Genomic DNA, 20198 nt, shown 5'->3' on the forward strand with positions numbered 1-20198 from the left:
TAAATTATTTTTATTTCCATCATACTTTTTTTGTATTTTATTTTAGTATTCCATAATATGTCTATGTGTAAGTAATGTGACAGAATGTGTTTTTTTTTCTTCTTATTCTCTTGATCTTTGTAATATTATTTTTATATTCGACTGGGGGGTTTCCGGGGAAAGAAACAATATGAAAGGGGAAGGGAGAAGGGAAAGATAGGATATATGTATATAAAAAATTAATCCAAAGCCTTTTTTTGATCGGTGGATGAATGAGGATAATTAACAATGAGAGGGATGGGATGGGGGAGATTTATTGTTAATTGAGAGATGATTGGAAAAAAATAAATGAAACTTAAAACTTATAAAACAAAAAAAATAATGAAATAATAATACATTATAATAATAATTTTAAAGGCAATTTAAAAACTAACCTAACTTATTTTTTTATAAATAAAATTTTATTATTATTTTTTGAATTCTTTTTTTCATTCTATGCTTTTTTTTTGTTCATATTCCATATATTGTTTTTTCTTTCTTATTTTTTGTTTGTTTTTGTTCTCTTTATATATAGATTTTTTGTTGTTTGTAAAAAACGTATTACTAAAAAAACCAAAAAATGTTGTTTTTGAAAAAAAACGTGTTTTTGAACTTATAATTTATACATTAAGTTATAGTAGTAGTAGTGTGTTAAAATAAAAATAAAAAAACAGTATTTTCGTTTGATGAAAAACACTCAGACTTCCAGTTGTTTTGATGGTTGTTGGGTAATAAATGGTTCACTCCACATGCGACGCAGATCGCCCTAAAAACAAAAAGAGAAATGAAAAATAAATTAATAATCACAACATTTTAGCATTTTTTAGGGAATATTTCAAGGGCATAGGCAAGGCGTGTATTTATTAAAGAATATTTTTTCTAGGACCAAAACAAGGCGTGGATTTAGTAAAGAATATTTTTTAAGGACCAAAACAAGGCGTGGATTTATTAAAGAATATTTTTTCAAGGACCTAGACAAGGCGTGGATTTATTAAAGAATATTTTTTCAAGGACCTAGACAAGGCGTGGATTTATTAAAGAATATTTTTTCAAGGACCTAGACAAGGCGTGGATTTATTAAAGAATATTTTTTCAAGGACCTAGACAAGGCGTGGATTTATTAAAGAATATTTTTTAAGGACCAAAACAAGGCGTGGATTTAGTAAAGAATATTTTTTAAGGACCAAAACAAGGTGTGGATTTATTAAAGAATATTTTTTAAGGACCAAAACAAGGCGTGGATTTATTAAAGAATATTTTTTAAGGACCAAAAACAGGCGTGGGTTTTTACAGAATATTTTTTAAGGACCAAAACAAGGCGTGGATTTATTAAAGAATATTTTTTAAGGACCAAAACAAGGCGTGGATTTGTTAAAGAATATTTTTTCAAGGACCAAAACAAGGCGTGGATTTATTAAAGAATATTTTTTTAAGGACCAAAACAAGGCGTGGATTTATTAAAGAATATTTTTAAGGACCAAAACAAGGCGTGGATTTAGTAAAGAATATTTTTTAAGGACCAAAACAAGGCGTGGATTTATTAAAGAATATTTTTTAAGGACCAAAACAAGGCGTGGATTTATTAAAGAATATTTTTTCAAGGACCTAGACAAGGCGTGGATTTATTAAGAATATTTTTTCAAGGACCTAGACAAGGCGTGGATTTATTAAGAATATTTTTTCAAGGACCTAGACAAGGCGTGGATTTATTAAGAATATTTTTCTAGAATATTTTTTCAAGGACCTAGACAAGGCGTGGATTTATTAAAGAATATTTTTTCAAGGACCTAGACAAGGCGTGGATTTATTAAAGAATATTTTTTCAAGGACCTAGACAAGGCGTGGATTTGTTAAAGAATATTTTTTCAAGGACCTAGACAAGGCGTGGATTTTTTCAAGGATTGATGGATTCTTACCTTCAGATAAGCCATTGTCAACAAAGGCAGTAATGTGAATGGAACCAAATAGAGAAGAGCTGGTTGCGCTGCTTTAAAGACCTCAGAGCTTACAGTGGCGGTAAGTAGACCCAAAAAGTAACTGTGAAAAAAAGAGAAAAAATTAGGAATGCGTTTATAAGAAAAAATGATTTTCAAATAATAAAAGAAAATCAATCGGAGGAAAATATATTTTTATTTTCCACGTTTAACATTTATTTTCCAAAATAGTCGAGATCATTTCTAACCATATATGGGTTAAAATGGCGGAACAAGTTCTGCCCTTTACTTGATATCGTTTATAACGATAATGGATAAATTTCGTCAGTTTCTTGACCGATTTCGACTCTTGATAAAAAGTGTGTATGTGCATTTGTACTCACCCCAATAAGGAACAATGAAAATATGTCAACCTTGAGCCGACACCCTTTGGCGGTGGTAGCATTTGATCGTTCGTTACAATTTGCGCCTTCTTATAGGCATCGTAGCGCAGCACAAAACACAACAACAGTCCCGGCATTACAATGTCACCCAGACCCAACATTGAAAAATGTCCCGTATTGTGTATGCTGGGAAAAACCAGTTTTCCCGGTAAATTCAATTTTGGCGCCTCCTTCACCATATTGCCCAAATTAAGTTTTCGCGCAACAATACCCACCGGGTTGTCGGCGGGACGTGTTGCCACTTTCACCATAACATTTGTGCTAAATATATACGACGAGAAGAAGACCCAAAAGACATCGTAGATTAGAAGGCCGGTTAGCAGCAGGGTGGATACTTTAAGGCTGGGCAAACGGACAAAGGCGATGAAGGCCACACAGAGGCCCATGCCCATAGCTGAGGAAGAAAAAAAGAAATAGCAATAATTACAATTAGTATGGAAATTCCAATATTCTATTTTTTTCAATTTTTGTTTGTCTTACCATCCATCAACAGCCAATGACCGGTTAGCACCCACACACAAACAATTGACACCGATAGAGTAAAACTAAATAGTTCAGCGGCAGTAAAACGTCCACAGACTCCAAATGAGATTCGTGTACCATCAGTGCAGGGGCGTATTATATACTGACACATGGGCAAGAGTAGAAAGGCTAAAGCCACTGTTGCAATTACTGGTCACAGGGAAGGAGGAAGAGTGGAAACAACAGTTTATTAAAAATCAAAAATAGAACAGAAAGTGGAAATCTTTTACTTACTTGCTGTGCAGACGGCAAACAATAGTTGCATTGAATCGAAAAAGAAGAACATTATTAAAAGTGAAATGGAGGCGCCCAACGGCAAACAGAGGGCATGCATTGTATCCAATGTGGCAAATTTACCTAGAATAAAAAGAAGGGAGGGTAAACATATTGTTATGATTAAAAAGAAAGGAATGCAAAATGGGGGTTTATAAAGAGGTCAAAAATGTTTTGAAAAATTACTCGTAGGATAAGGGATAACCAACAGATTTTAGACCCATATGCCATTTATAACTAAAAGTGGATCGATATTGATAATTTTCGGTAGGTTTGTCATCCAAAATGTAAAACTAAGGGAAAATGAGTTCAAATATCGAAAATTAGGGGTATTACCATATGGTTGCTAGGCTTAAATGTGTGTCGATCTTAATGATTTTTCGTATGGAGATGTTCTTCCCATTTAGGAACCAAAATATTAATTTAAGGACAATTTGATTAGAAAACGTGTCCATAACAGCAAAATATCGAAAATTGGAGGTTGCCTTTATATGGGTGCTATACCTTAAAGTGGGCCAATATTGATAATTTTTAGTTTGGATATTTGCTATCCTATGAGAATTCAAAATATAAAATTACAGCCAGTTCGGTTGGAAAACGTGTCCATAATAGCCAAATATCGAAGATTGGAGGTTGCCTTTATATGGGTGCTATACCTTAAAGTGGGCCAATATTGATAATTTTTAGTTGGGAGATTAGCTACCCTATGAGAACCCAAAATATTAAAATACAGCCAATTCGGTTGGAAAACGTGTCCATAATAGCCAAATACCAACAATTTGAGGTTACCTTTATATGGGTTATACCTAAAATAGGCCCAATATTGATAATTTTTTTTTGGAAGATTAGCTACCCTATGAGAACACAAAATATTGAATTACATCCAATTCGGTTGGAAAACATGTCCATAATAGCCAAATATCGAACATTGGAGGTTACCTTTATATGAAGGTTATACCTAAAATTGGACTAATATTGATAATTTGTTGGTAGGTTGAATTGATACCTAATAAGAACCCACAATATCAAATTACAGCCAATTCGGTTGGAAAACTTGTCCATAATACCCAAATATGGAAAATTTGATATTACATTTATATGGGGGCTATACATAAAGGTTGACCAATATTGACAATTTTTAGTTGGGAGATTTGATATCCTATGAGAACCCAAAGGATCAAATTACAGCCAATTCGGTTGGAAAACGTGTCCATAACACCCAAATATTGGAAATTAGAGGTTACCTTTATATGGAGTCTATACCTAAAGGGTATATATACCTAATTTTATGTAGGGAGATTTGCTATCATAGAACACAAAATATTAAATTACAGCCAATTCGGTTGGAAAACATGAATATAATTCACCTATGTATATAATTTGTTCACCTCTTTGAATAATTTATTCACCTCTGTGTATAATTTATTCACTTCTGTGTATAATTTATTCACCTCTGTTTATAATTTATTCACCTCTGTGTATAATTTATTCACATCCGTGAATAATGTATTCACCCCTGTGGATAATTCTCCACGTCTGTGAATAAGGTATTCACCTCTGTGAACAATTTAACCCCCTCTTTGGATAATTTATTCACCTCTATGAATAATTTGTTCACCTCTGTGTATAATTTATTCACCTTTGTGTATAATTTATTTGCCTCTTTGAATTATGTATTCACCTCTGTGGATAATTTATTCATCTCTATGAATAATTTATTCACCTCTATGAATAATTTATTCACCACCTACTGTGGATATATTTTCTAATACTTTGATGATTTTTTCCACCATCAGTAAAGATTACAACAAAAATATATGCAATTCCCTCAAACTTACTCGTTTCCTGTTGTACCGGTTCGCCCGTCAGTAAATTCGTTGTCGATTCATTGCGTTTCTTTAGCTCCCGCTCGCGGGCTTCCTGCTCTATATTGAGACTGCGAAAACTGCCATAGACAATCAATAGCATCGAGATGAGGCATGTTGAAACTCTCGATGAATCCATGATACCGTTGGCGGCTATTTGAAATGTATTGGAGGTGGCGCTACTACTATCGATATAACCTGCTGCTGCTGCGGCTGCTCCTGCTCCACCATTTAAAGAACCGGGCGACATTGCCAGCAGCCCTTCCCACCAAAACGGTAATTGTTTAATGGAGGGAAAATCGGTGTTGATAATTTCTGTCTTTTCTCTTTCTTTTGCAAGGAGCAATGGAACCTTAGTTTACGTCTAGTGTCTTGATGGTTGGTGTGTGTGTGGGTGTTTGTCCTTTTAGGTTTCCTCTTTCGTATTAAGACAGCCAGAACAAGAAGTCATGCACTCGGATGACTGCTTGAAGGTTTAAATGTTGTTATTTTATTTTCTATAATGTTGTTGATTAAATCTTTTTTTTTAATTTCCTCTTTTTTCCTTTTTCTTGTTACTTTTCACTTTCATAAATAAAGATGAAGAGGAGGCGGATGAGGCAAGTCTAAAATGCAATTTATTTCATTTTTATATAAAACTGCTGTTGCAAGGATGGAGTATGATGTTCGCTTTATGTGGGTGTGCGATGGAGCATTTTTGTTGTTGGCTAGTGTTGTTGTTGTTGTATTTTAATATATTGACACTTTTATTCCCGTACGACGACGACGAAGAAGATTAAAATTCAAATGGGCCTGTTGCCGGTAAATGCCACCAGACGACTGTTGTGGTTGCAGTGATCCAAGTTATTGAATTGTGCAGCAGAGATATCCAACTAAGACGATGACGACAAACGACAACTTTGATAATGACGTAGTAGTTGGTGGTGGTGCCTTCCAAAATCAATTTTTTGATAATTCATGCCGGGCGAGCATTACCTGCACCAGAGATTTGTGCTTGCTGCACCACACACTCCGATAAATAGTTTAAATTATGCTGAGATCCGATATTTTGGAGCGGTGCGCTGTTGTTGTTCATTTGCCTCAATATAACTACTGCCGTTTTGTACTCTGCTGCTTCTGCCGTTCTATTATCACGTCACGAGGACCCTTAACAGCACATTGATAAACGTTTATCTAAGGACAAACACTGACATTGTCTTTATTTGTTGAGGTGGTCGCCGGTGTGCCTGCTCTTTTCCGAGTGTGTGTGTGTGTCTGTGCCGTTTTGTTTATGTTGTGTATTCTAAAAATAAACAAAATAGATAAGGGAGAAGATTAATTAAATCATCAGGGTATCAGTAAGTGTGTATTTAAGCAGTGAAAGCCACTAAGACAAAATCCGATTATTATTATTATCACAACAACAAATACAATTATCATATTGAGCGGTCATTGTTTAGATAGATAACAAATGAATGAATTCTATTGGCACACGATATAGGCCGGTGAAGCCTTTAATGCCCTTTGCTGGTGACCCAAAAGCAACAAAAAAAGGCTCAGGTGTGAATATATAATATATCTAAAGGAAAGAGGAGATAACATTAATCATCGTCAGTAATCAATATTTTTGGGGTTATTTATTTTATTGATTTATTATTTATTTTTTTTTATTAGATCTAGATGGACCCAATGGGCTTGGAAATGAGGAGCACAATTTATAGATTTTATTTTATGTTATTTAAGGTAATTTTTATTTACTTCAAACCAAGAATCGTGTGTGTTTGATAATATCCACATAATGCAGCTTATTTGAAAATTTAAAGCATACTTTTAGGCGCTTAAATTCTCATAGGGGGAACATGAATTGGAATTAGTTAAAATGGCTAAAAATAAAAAAATAATATCCTTTAAAGGATTACCACAGCATCAATAATTATATTATAGATATTGTTAAAGTTCGGCCATGGGGAATATCGGTCCATTCCTTTTGGTAACTCCCCGAAAAAATGATCAAATGCAAATCGGACTGTCCGATTTGAATGAAACTTTGTGCAATCTATTATCATGATCAAGTCTGAAGATGGAACACATTAGTCCACTCCTTGTGGCATCTCCCCCACAAATGGTCAAAAATGTCAATAAAAAATGAATCAAATTAGGTTTGAGGATGTGCAGTCACTTATGTGGCTGCAGCACTTTGAGACCGAGAAGAGATACAGTGAAGAGAGGAGATAAAGACAGATCTGTAGGGGAGAGAAGATTAGGGAAATAAAGGGGAATTGAGAAGCTTACATAAATAAATGAAAGAGGAATAAAGGTCGATGGCTATAGGAATCAGACAGAAGATGTGTTATGTGTCAAGGTTGTATACCTATTATCTTTACCAAGCATAGATCAAGTCCGAAGGTGGGACACACTTCTCCCCCTGAAACGTCCCCCGCCATAGAGTCAATATTTTATAAGTGACTAACTGATTGGATCAACATTAAATTCGAAACCTCTTTTATATTCGGTTCTCATCGCATAGCAAGCAAATCTTCCCAGCAGATTTTATCAATATTGATCCAGCTTAAAAAGCATATAAAAGGAAGGAACGTCTCAAAATTTCGGTAGATTAGGGGATTTTTGATATTTTGTTTCAAATTAATTGCCTACAATTTTATATTTTGAACTGTCATTGAGTATACATTTTCCCTACGAAAAATTATCAATCTTGACCCATCTTTCGGGTGAGCTCGCATATAACAATACACTCCATAATTTAGTATTTGGGGAAAAGTTTTCAAACAAATTGGATTTAATTTGAAATTTAGGAAAAATGTAAAATCTTCCTATCAAAAATTATCAATATCCGGTTTCACTTTTTGGCATAACCTCCATGCAAAGACACACCCCATTATTTGGTTTTTGGGAACTTTTTTCTCAACCGATTAGTCTCAAATTTGATATTTTGGATTCTCATTGGGTGGTAAATCATTGTACCAAAAATTTTTAAAATTGATCCAAGTTTTTATACAGCCACCATCTATATTACGGTTGCCACCTTTTTCGATATTTTGAGGATTTTATAAAGACTATAGCCAACCATATGAGAACCCATAATATCACATCAGAGCAACCGAATATTAGGGGTGTAACGGTACACCCCAATATTGGGCTTTTTGGGAAGTTTTTTTTATACCCTCCACCATAGTATGGAGGGTATATTAATTTTGTCATTCCGTTTGTAACTCATCGAAATATTAATTTCCGACCCTATAAAGTATATATATTCTTGATTCTAGCCATGTCCGTCGGTCTGTCCGTCCGTCTGTTGTAATCACGCTATCTTCTGAAGGGATTGAGATAGGGTGCTGAAATTTTGCATAGGGTTGTCTTTTGTCTGCAAGCAGGTCAAGTTCGAAGATGGGATATATCGGTCCACGTTTAGGCATAGCTCCCATATAACAGCACGTTTATCAACCGAATACGCTGAAATTTGGTACATTGAGTTCTTATTGGGTACTAAATGTCTCCACAAAAAAATATAAATATAGGTCCACTTTTTCTGGTAGCCCCCATATAACGGTACCTACCAATTTTTAGTATTTTGGGTGTTTTGATCGTATTTTTCCACCGAATTGTCTGTAATTTAGTATTTTAAGTTCTTAATATGTTCCAAATATCTCCACAAAAAATTATTAACATCGGCCCATTTTTCGGGTAGCCCCCATATAAGGGTACCCCCAATTTTCGGTATTTTGGGGTTCTTGAGTGCGTTTTTCAACCGAATTCTCTGAAATTTGGTACATTGGGTTCTTATTGGGTACCAAATATCTTCACCAAAAATTATAAATATAAGTCCATTTTTTCTGGTAGCTCCCATATAAGGGTACCCCCAAATTTCGGTATTCGCAGAAATTTGGTATATTGGGTTCTTATTGGGTACCAAATATCTCTACTAAAAAATTAAATATAAGTCCATTTTTTCTAGTAGCCCCCATATATAGGTACCCCCAAAATTTCGGTATTTTGAGGTCCTTACCAAAAATTATTAATAGTCAACCCCTTTTAGGGGTAGTCCCCATATAACCCCATTTTTTATATTAAAATAATTATCTGATTTTTCCGCGTTTTGGGTTTGGTTCTAACACACTCGGTTTGTAGAAATGTCGGTATAGGTCCATTTTTTGGTATGTTCCCTATATTTTCATTTCAAGTACCTGCCAGTATATCTATGGTGGAGGGTATCCAAAGTTCGGCCCGGCCGAACTTAACGCTTTTTCACTTGTTTTTTTTTTTAACTGAGGTTGCTCTGATATGATATGGGTTCTCATTGGGCGACAAAAATCTACGGACCAAAAAATTATGGAAATCGATTCACATTTTCGTATAGACATTAGATATATCATACCATATCAACGATTCAATATTCGAAATATTGGAAACTTTTTCATTCGAATTGGCTTTAATTTGATATTTTGGGTTCTTATTGGATGTAAAAACATCCAATTAAAATTTATCAATATCGATCACGTTTTGGTATAGACCCCAGATAACGATACACCCCAATTTTCGGTATTTGGGGAACTTTTTTACACCCAATTGGTTCTAAATTGATATGTTGGACTCGAATTGGGTGACAAATTTTTCTTCAAAAAAGTATGAAAAACCAACCAGGTTTTTAAAAAGCTTTTTACGACACCCCCTTTTTCGATATTTTGAGGATTTAATAGACATTTTTCAATCGAATTGGATTTAGTTTGATATTTTAGGATCTCATTGGGTGACAAATGTTTGTAGCAAAAATTATCAATATCTACCCACGTTAGTTGGCAAATTGCCCAGCTAATAAGGGTCGATATGCGTCTAAAATCTGCATTCTCAAAACGAAATTACTATATTTTAGCATTACGAAGTAACTATAATTTGGCTTTTCGGTACCTTGGTAGCAGTAATTTTCCATGTCGTAGGCCCTCAAATAAATATCCCCATCGATTCTCGTTATGTTTTATGCTCTTCCCATGATGGAGGGTAACAAGTTCAAACATATCGAACTTAACAATAAATCCACTTCAAATTTGTTTAAAAGTAAAGTAATTTTTTAAAATTTAAAATGATGCACTATTTGAATTAGTAATTCCTAAGCTGCTTTAAAAATAATAAGTCTACCAGCAAACAAAATAAACATTTGCAATTTATTAATAAAAAAGTAGCTAAAATGTTATCCGCAAAACAAAAATAAAATTATACGGTAGAGAGAAGGAAAGTTAATGACCACAAAATGTTCATGTTCATATTGTTGTTGTTGGTTTTGTGTTTTTCCATTTTTGTGTAGCATAACACAAAAGCTTAGTATTAAATTTCTTTCATTTCTATGAAGTCAGTATGTTTTATTTTGGTGTGCGGTTTTTATGTGCTCTTGGGGTATTTGGCGTAATTTTTGTTTTTAAATTTTTAAGTGGCATGTATGAAAATACATTTAAATATAAGGGATAATCACAAGTATAAATCTGTAGGTTTAAAACGTTTAAAATGTAATGGCGTAGAAGCACATTCCGCAAAAATTTGGCACCCGAAGATGAGGAATATCGGTCCACTCCTTCTCGTACCTCCCACACAGAATGGTCTAAGTTTTCTGAAATTTATTTTTGTAATATCATGCAAACGGATTATGCGATTCGAATTAAATTTTTCAAAACCTATTTTCTTTACCAAGCCTAGGCACCCATTGGTCCACTCCTCCTTCTGGCACCTCAACCACAATAGGGTCAACATTTTCAATATTTATAAATAGGTTATTAGGCTTATGGAATGTTGGATTTTATCCAAACTCTGCACATCGTCGTATTTTTACCAACTCTAAATCAAGTTCGATGATGGGGAAGATTGGTCCTTCTCCCAGGATACAATTTTTCAATAATTATAAATTCAATACTAGACTTATTAGAATGGAATGTCCGTTTTGAACCAAAATTTGCACATTCTATTATCATTACCAAGCCTAGATAAAGTCCATCGGCTTCTGGTACATCCCCACAACGTGTCAAAATTATGTTTTTTTTTTAATTCAAAATTTAAGGAATGGAGTGTCCTATTGGTTCCCAACATTACAAATCCTGTTATCTTTACCAAGTCTAGATCATGTCCAAAGATGGGACCCATCGATCCACTCCTTCTGGTATCTTCCCCACAAAGTGTCAATATTTTGAAAATATCTTAATTCAATATTCAATAAATACAATGTCCGATGTGATCCAAACTTTGCACATCACAATATTTTTACCTTGGCTAGATTCAGTCCGCAGATGGGACCCCCTCGATCCGCTCCTTCTGGTACCTTCCCCACAAAGTGTCAAAATTTTTAAATTTTTTTTAATTCAATATTAAACGAATGGAAGGTTAGGTTTAGGGATGTGCAGTTACTAATATGACTGCAGCACTCTGAGAACACTTGGTCCATTGTGTTCGCCCATGAAAGATATGACGAGTTCTGTAGGGGAGAATAAATGGGGAGAGAAGCTGCACTCCATCCAGTGTTTGTTGAGCAAAGACGCCGAGCTTTCGTTTCCTAGTGAACATTACCAGTTATGTCTTTGTTGGGTTTACTCCAAGACCGTTAGCCTTAGCCCAGCGTGACAGAGTCGAAAAGCCTCGTTGCATAAGCTCCGAGATTGTTGACGGAAATTTTCCGGATATCAGTATCACAACGTCGCCCGCATAGGCTATGACTTTGATACTTTTACCGTCCAGTTCCATCAGTATGTTATTGATTACCAGTAGCCATAGCAACGATGAGAGAACCTCGCCCTGAGGGGTGCATCTCTAGTTCCTGTTTTTCTGATTTTTTGTATCCCCCACATTTGAATTTATAATTCTGCTTTGAATTTATAATTACTAGTAGCCATAGCAACGGTGAGAGAACCTCGCCCTGAGGGGTGCGCATCTCTAGTTCCTGTTTTCCTGATTTTTGTATCCCCCACATTTTTGAATTTATAATTCTGCTATTTAGCATTTTATCTATCCGACAAGTAAGGGTGTTTCAGGAAACCTAACTTTTTTAAGTGAGTGGTTTACGGACTCAAGTTTGACGTTGTTTAAGCCCCGTTCTATAACTAAGAAGGCATCCAACGTAAAGTTCGAGTTTTCCATATTCTTCTCAATATAACTTGCAGTGCAGATTCCACCGACTTGCCTTTTATATATGCGTGCTGCGAATTGCTAAGATAGGTGGTATATACACGACTCATAATCTTAATGGGTCTATAGTCCTTCGGTGCAGAGTGACTTGGTTTACCCGCTTTGGGAATGTAAGTAACCATTAACTCCTTCCATAGACCCGGAACGCACCAGAGAGTCAAACACGCCGTATAGATCTTCTCAAGGATGAAGTATAGACATGGCGAGGCATATTGAAGCATCATCGGTGTAATACCATCTGGTCCTGGTGATTTATATGGTTTGAATGTGTTGACTGGCCATCGTATCTTTTTTTCTACTATGGTCGCAAGAGGTTGAGTGCCATCACATTGACTGTTGATGGTATCCACATCTTTGCAACTTGGGAAATGGGTGTTTTAAAGTGCCTAAATGGGTTTCTGTGCTAGGAGGTTAAGAGACTCAGGACCAAAGTCCGTCCACGCTCCATATTGTTTCTAGATAGTAGCGATGGATTTTGGAATCCTTGGATAGTTGAGTGCCATCACATTGACTGTTAATGGTATCCACATCTTTGCAACCTGGGAAATGGGTGTCTGTGCTAGGAGGTAAAGAGTCTCAGAACCAAAGTCCGTCCACGCTCCATATTGTTTCTAGATAGAAGCGATGGATTTTGGAATTCTTGGCTAGTAATTTTCGAAACCTATCAGCGTCGTTGAATGCTTCTATTGACTCACAGAAATTTATCCAAGACTTTTTCTTGGCACGCTTAATCTCACTCTTGGATTTGTTGAAACTTGCTTTATAAGAGTTCCAGTCAATATCGAATTTTGATTTATGCACCCGGTTGTACAGTCGTCTGGTCACTTTCCTGTGACCTGTGGCTGTGATTTCTTCCCAGGTTATGTCAGCGGACTGGATTCCTTATGGCAGCAACGGAGAAGGACGTCTGTAAGATTGTTCACGGCTCCATTAAGCTACTCAGTTTTTTTTTTTTCTAAATTAGTAGTAAGAGTCAGCTGGGAACTCATTAGACCCGTGTATTTCTTCCAGTTTGTAATTCTTCCTATGTAAACCTCCGTCAAAACAGATCTCGAAGAAGATCCCAAAAGGAGCATTCATCCGATACTCTCCAATTGCTGATGACTGAGTCATCTAAATTTGACAGGGTTAAGCCAATGACGTAGCGTTTTTCAAGCAGAGATACTCGCAATCACGAAAGCGGCTGAGATAGTAAAACCACTTAATGCGCACATTACGGGACCGGTGACTATTTATGTAGATAGTCAGGCGGCCCTGAAAGCGGTGAAGTCGCATACTATAAACTCGAAAGCAGTTCATGATTGTAAGACCGATATTGAAGGGAATGAGATAGCCGACGAGCTTGCTCGAGGGGGGTCACAGTCGTCCAGTCTTCTGATTGAGAGATCTGTGAAACCCCCATTAGATATTTCATTGGCAGAATCCGTGCGTTCCATTGCGAGGTAGTCGGTAACAGATGGCTAAGGGAACCTGCTTGTAGAATCTCTAAATCTATCTGGCCAGAATTCTCTCGTAAAAGAACGTCTTCGCTGCTGGATCACAGCAAAGAGGGAGATCAAAATCGTTGTGGGGATTATTACTGGTCACTGCAAAGTTAGATTTCTCACTTCTAAGTGGGACTCCAGTGGAGAGGATTACTGTCGTCTATGTGAGGACGAAGAAGAACTGGAAACAATTGAGGACATCCTCTGCAAATGTCCATCGCTGATCAGCAGAAGACATAAACAGTTTGGATGTTATAAAATTGAGAGTCTTCTATTATTATTTTTTTTTCTTCTCTTTATAGGTATACCTATACATAAAGGATGATCACAATGGACATAGTTTCCGAGTGGACGGCTGTCATAACAGCCGCACATCCCTAACCTAACCTATGTAAATGATGCACCAAAGTCCCTATATATCCTTCGATTTGCACGAAATTTGGCACAGCGTAATGAATGAAGTAAAGAATGATGTGTGTTAAGTTTCGTGAAAATCGGTTCAGATTTAGATATAGCTCTCATATATATTTTCGTCCGATTTAATGTAAATGGTCCACAAAGGTCCCTATATATCTTTCGATTTGCACAAAATTTGGCATATCGTATTCAATTAAATCTAGAATGATGTGTGCTAAGTTTCGTGAAAATCGGTTCAGATTTAGATATAGCTCCCATATATAGTTTCGTCCGATTTTACGTAAATGGTGCACCAAAGTCCCTATATATCTTTCGATTTGCTCGAAATTTGGCAGAGCGTTCTGTATTAAGTGCAGAATGATGTGTGCTGAGTTTGGTGAAAATCGGTTCAGATTTAGATGTAGCTCCCATATATATCTCGTCCGATTTAATGTAAATGGTGCACCAAAGCCCCAATATATCTTTCGATTTGCACGAAATTTGGCACAGCGTAAAGAATTAGGCCTAGAATGATGTGTGCTGAGTTTCATGAAAATCGGTTCAGATTTAGATATAGCTCCCATATATAGTTTCGTCCGATTTTATGTAAATGTCCCTATATGTCATTACGTCTAGAATAATGTGTATTAAGTTTCCTTAAAATCGGCTCAGATTTAGATATAGCTCCCAAATATATTTTCGTCCGATTTAATGTAAATGGTGCACCAAAGTCCCTATATATTTTTCGATTTGCACGAAATTTGGAATTAGGTCTAGAATGATGTGTTTTAAGTTTCGTGAAAATAGGTTCAGATTTAGATATAGCTTATTTATCTTACCAAATGAAAAAATTAGCATAGGTTGCAGAATGACATGTTTATGGATCCAATTTAATTTTGTTGGTCCTTTAAAAATGCGACATCTATTAGGATTCATCTGTTGACTATACCCAAAGTGGTGAAGGGTATCATATAGTCGGCCCCGTCCGACTTTACTGCTTTCCTTACTGGTTTTACATTGGCTAGATTAAGTCCGCACAGTCCGTCTACAAAGAGTCAACATTTTGAAATTTATTTAATTCAAATAGCAAGCGAATGGATTGACCGATGTTAACCAAACTTTGCAGATCGTAATCTTTTTATCAAACCAAGATCATGTCCGAAGATGGGACCCGTCGATCCACTCTTTCCGTTATCTCCCCCACAAAAATTTGGAAATTTCCGATTTTGTCCTAACTTTACAACACTCCACTATATATTGTGGAGTTTGGTAAAAAAATCAAATGTGTCTCCTCCTACTCTATCCTTCTCTTAACATCCAACAAATTAAACCCTTTCGCCCGTACTCTCCACCAAATCATTACAAGGCTCCACTGGTAATAATTGTTTTAAGTGTTACAATGCTATTCAATGGTTAGGTAGGTAGGTAAACTGCTTGAGCGCCACCAAAAGTAAACTATCGGCACCCTCCATTACATTTTGATATGGGTGGCATGGCATGGCATTGTGTGTGTGAAAAGGGGGGCGTTGTAGTTTTACAAAAAAAGTTTAGTTACCGCAAACAAAGCGCAAAAAATAAAATAATGGACTGACAGAAGAAAAGACTGGCTGGCTCACTGACTGGCAGGCAGACAGACACCACAGAAACACTTTCTTTTTCAAATGACTTGAAGATAATATCAGCCCAACAATAACAACAACAGCAAAGACATCTACCACAACCAAATATACCACAAACGTGAATAGAAATATTGCGTTTAGACAAAACAACAGCAACAACAAAAAAGTCGACTACAAATAAAATTTATATCTCCTTTAGTTGGCTAAATTCATAGTTGATGGGTGTTTCGAGCATTGAAGTGAAGGTATTTTTGTTGTTGTTACTTTTACACAAAAAACGACAAAAACAAAAACAATTAAAGCAAATGAAATACGTACTCGAAAAAAAAATCGGTTGTTATGCCCCCACTTTACACAGCGCCAGACAAAAATGCTTAACTAGTCAAAAATGATACTGGCAAAGGTGGAGAAGTCCGTTAGGTGGGCAACGGCCAGGTAATAAATAAAACATCAGCGTAAAACAATTACAACAACAGCATTAAAATAAAGTAAAATAGTATAATATTTCGAAGCAACATTTTAATTAAGCTAATTTGAAGTCAATTTTTTTGTTGGTTGTTGTTGTTCACTTTTTTGTTGTTTGCTATTCCAGGGTTCAATAGCGTAAATTTCATTACATTCAATTTATCCGTTATAATGCTGATGGTGATGATGTTTTCAGAGAATGCAATTGTGGAATATTTTATTTGAAAAACTTTCTCAGATTATTTTGATACCCTACTGTACTAAAGGGTAGTACCAAAAAGTATGTCTTTCCCAAGATTGAACCAGTATGGAAAGTAGTGAAGTCAGACTGGGTCGACTATATGATACCCTTCACCACTTTGGGTGTATTCTAAATGTGTCTCCTAACAGACGTCGCCTTTTCGAAAGAACATTGACATGAATTGAACGAGAGATATAAAAGAACTTGGTGCAGCATTCCTATGAATTTCAATAAATAAATAAATCGGACGAAAATATAAATGGGAGTTATATCTAAATCTGAACCGATAATCACGTAACTTAGAACACATTACTATAGACTTAATCCAGTGCGCTATGCAAAATTCCGTGCAAATCAAAAGATATTTAGATACTTTGGTGCACCATTTACCTTAAATCGGACGGAAATATATATGGGAGCTATATCTAAATCTGAACCGATTTTCACGAAACTTAACACACATCATTATATACTAAATTCAGTACGCTATGCCAAATTTCGTGCAAATCGAAAGATATATAGGGACTTTGGTGCACCATTTCTATTAAATCGGATGAAAATATATATGAGAGCTATATCTAAATCCGAACCGATTTTCACGAAACATAGAACACATTATAGATTCAATTCAGTGCGTTATGCCAAATTTCGTGCAAATCGAAAGATATATAGGGACTTTGGTGCACCATTTACCCTAAGTCGGACGAAGTTACATGTGGGAGCTATATCTAAATCTGAACCGATTTTCACGAAGCATTACGTACGTCATTCTAGGCCTAATTCAGTACGCTATGTCAAATTTCGTGCAAATCGAAATATATTTAGGAACTTCGGTGCACTATTTACCTTAAATCGGCCGAAAATAAATATGGGAGCTATATCTAAATCTGAACCGATTTTCACGAAACTTAGAACACATCATTATAGACTCAATACAGTACATTATGCCAAATTTGGTGCAAATCGAAAGATATATAGGGACTTTGGTGCACTATATACCTTAAATCGGACGAAATTATTAATTCCAAGTATTTAGTATTCCAGCTCTATCGTTTCACCTAAATCCATATTGTATCAAATTTATTACTTTTCGTAGACATAAGTAATTCGAAATTGTTTAATATTTAGTACAATTTAGTACCATAAGTGCAAATTTATAAAACTACATACATAAACCCAATCCCAAACTCTAAAAATAATTTTATTTCAAAATATCGGTGGTTCAGATCTATAGGTTCACCTAAATCCTAATTGTGCCCATGTTTTTTAGACATTTCTAAAACATCCTACATACACCTCAACAGTGATCCTAACTCCAAATTTCAGGATTCCAGCTCTATTGGTTCACATGCTACGAAATTGTTACAAATTTAGTACATTTTAGTATTTTTCGGATACTTATAGTTCGAATTTCCAAAAACCCTTTGGTACATCTATCCTACACTCTATCAATGACCCTCAGTTCAAATTTCAGAGTTCTAGCTCTGCCGGTTCGCCAAATACAAATGGTATCACAATTAGTACTCTTCGTGCTATTCTAGAACGAATTTCCAAAAAACCAAGCCTTATCTGACACTTTTTGCCCAAGAGTGGCCTCCACCCCAAATTTCAGGATTTCTTATTGCTGTTGAGGAATCGTTCAGTCAGTCAATTACTTTACTCATTTATTAGTATAGGTTCCATGGAAAAATCACTGTTGAGTCCCATTTCTATGTTGATGATGTATACGGTCTTCGAATTTATATAGATTTTATTTGCAGCCACATTGAGAATTGGATATGCAAATTTTCATGAAAAGGAATGATCCTAAAAGCGTGCTCGTATTGGCCATTTGGCTGAAATTGTATACCAAAAACAGCTATTATTACTTTCATTTGAGGTAAAAAGGGATTATATTTTTTATATTCAACAGCAATTTATTAATGTGGATGCGTCGTAATTCGATTTAATTCAATTTTGATATGTGTTTTTTATGAATATGCATAAGAATGAGAAATAGAGAAGTACTCAATATTTCATTTAACGAAATAAATCACTTTTTATTATACCTCTATAAACAGGATTAACTTTGCTTAACATACATAATAAATCACTCAATGAACTCCCTTGCAACATTGAGTGATGGAGAGAGAAAGATCTTTTATTCAAAGCTATCAAATTGACAGATGATAATCATCTGTGCCATCTTCATATGTGTATGAGAGAGAAACAGTAATATCGCCATTTTAATTAACTACTCTCTCTCCCTCATTATCAAACATCAACATCATTAAGTGGGTGAGGGAGAGAGAGAGAGAAACCAACTATTACCGCCATTAAATGACAGCCGATGGTAGAATAAAGAATAAAAAGCATAACCACCAACCATTCATCATCATCAGCAGCAGCAGACATGGTGCCATAATAATTTATTGCTGATGCGGAAGAAGAAGAAAGCCAAATGAAGTTTCAACGATCATCATTATCAAACATGAATGACTGAGAAGCCAAATTGTAAACAAAACGAAATACAGAGGCAAAAAGTCAGTCATTCATCTTCAGAAAAAAAGAAAATTTAAACAACAAAAGAAAATAAAAACCCAGAAAAGCAACCTATTTTCGTGGGTTGTTTGGTGGGAGATGACGTCGTAGGGGGAGGGGAGCTTAACAGCGACAGACAATCTTACAAAGCCCATCTGCATAATTATTCCAGATCTACCACACACTCAAACATACACACAAATTGGGTGATAGTTGAGAATGGGAGCTTGAATATTATGCCGCTGGCGTTGTGACGATTTTTTTTCCGGAGGGGGGCATAACAGCATTTAAACAATTGAACAATTGTTGTGTGAGTGGTGTGTGTGAAAAAAAGCACACCGAACTAAGAAACCAATTATGAAGAAGTTTCCATGATAAAGAGAAGGGAACGGAAGGCAGTAGCATAAAATTACATTTGGCTGATGGTGAAACCATGTCAGCAGCTATCCAGCCAACCAGCCACATAGTTGACACTCTATGGTGGTCGATCTATGGTTGTTGTTTTTGTTGTCGTCGTTTTCGGGTTTTCTTCCTCCTCAGCAGTAAAACAATGAAAGAAAAGAATTATTGTTTTTTTTTTAAGATAGACTTGAAGAAACAAGAGGGCAAAAATTGTGTTACCATCATCACCATTATACCATCATACCCTTCGTCTTTCACATCAAGTCAAAGCAATTCATTCATTCGCTCGCTCGCTGCTGCTGCTTCCAGATTTACACCCCACACCACCTTGCAAACCCAGTTCTCTGGCCAAGAAGAAACTGCACAAAGAAAAACACAAACATACAATAAACAAAGAAGCAATAACAAATGAAGACAAGACAAAACAGGGTTAACATTGTCATGTTGGTTGACTTTCCCTATAATGCCCTTTTCTAAGCAGAGCTGGAAAATTCAGGGGGTCTTTAGGCAGATTTTGAAAACTTTTTTTTTTAATGATACACATCTCAGGGGGATTCTTTAGTTGAGGGAGGGAGATCCTTCAAAAATCCTCTACCAAGAAAAATCTTCATATAAAGATTATTTTTTGGGTTCAAAATTTCCGGACCTTTAGGATATCTATTACGGACGAAGAACTTCAGAAGAAGCTAATGCAGATCTTGACACAAAGACTATCGAATTTGAGATTTGATATGGGTAAACAGACCTTATAGTCCATAGATTGCTATGCTATCAACTGATAACATGTTTACATGTTCCATCCCTGGCACCATCATCATCATCACCCACAATACAATAATGTGACGTCGTCATGGGCTC

At 35.7% G+C, this 20198-nt stretch overlaps 2 protein-coding genes across 2 annotated transcripts in view; both read right to left on the reverse strand.

The window, feature by feature from the left end:
- Nucleotides 1–20198, reverse strand: part of LOC133329178 (short-chain specific acyl-CoA dehydrogenase, mitochondrial-like) — a 155267-nt gene that overhangs the window by 126145 nt on the left and 8924 nt on the right. The window lies entirely within an intron of this gene.
- On the reverse strand, nt 684–5305 carry LOC133329177 (signal peptide peptidase-like 3). The gene is made up of 6 exons (XM_061537671.1): nt 5029–5305; nt 3152–3274; nt 2876–3067; nt 2336–2789; nt 1935–2055; nt 684–784 (listed from the first exon to the last, which is right to left on the reverse strand). Exons 1-6 carry the CDS (start codon nt 5303–5305, stop codon nt 716–718), a joined length of 1236 nt encoding a protein of 411 aa, XP_061393655.1. The 3' UTR covers nt 684–715.

This window comes from Musca vetustissima, unplaced genomic scaffold (genome assembly GCF_032173495.1).
Source record: "Musca vetustissima isolate MV318-11 ecotype Yass unplaced genomic scaffold, APGP_CSIRO_Mvet_v1 utg61680, whole genome shotgun sequence".
NCBI classification, from domain to species: domain Eukaryota; kingdom Metazoa; phylum Arthropoda; class Insecta; order Diptera; family Muscidae; genus Musca; species Musca vetustissima.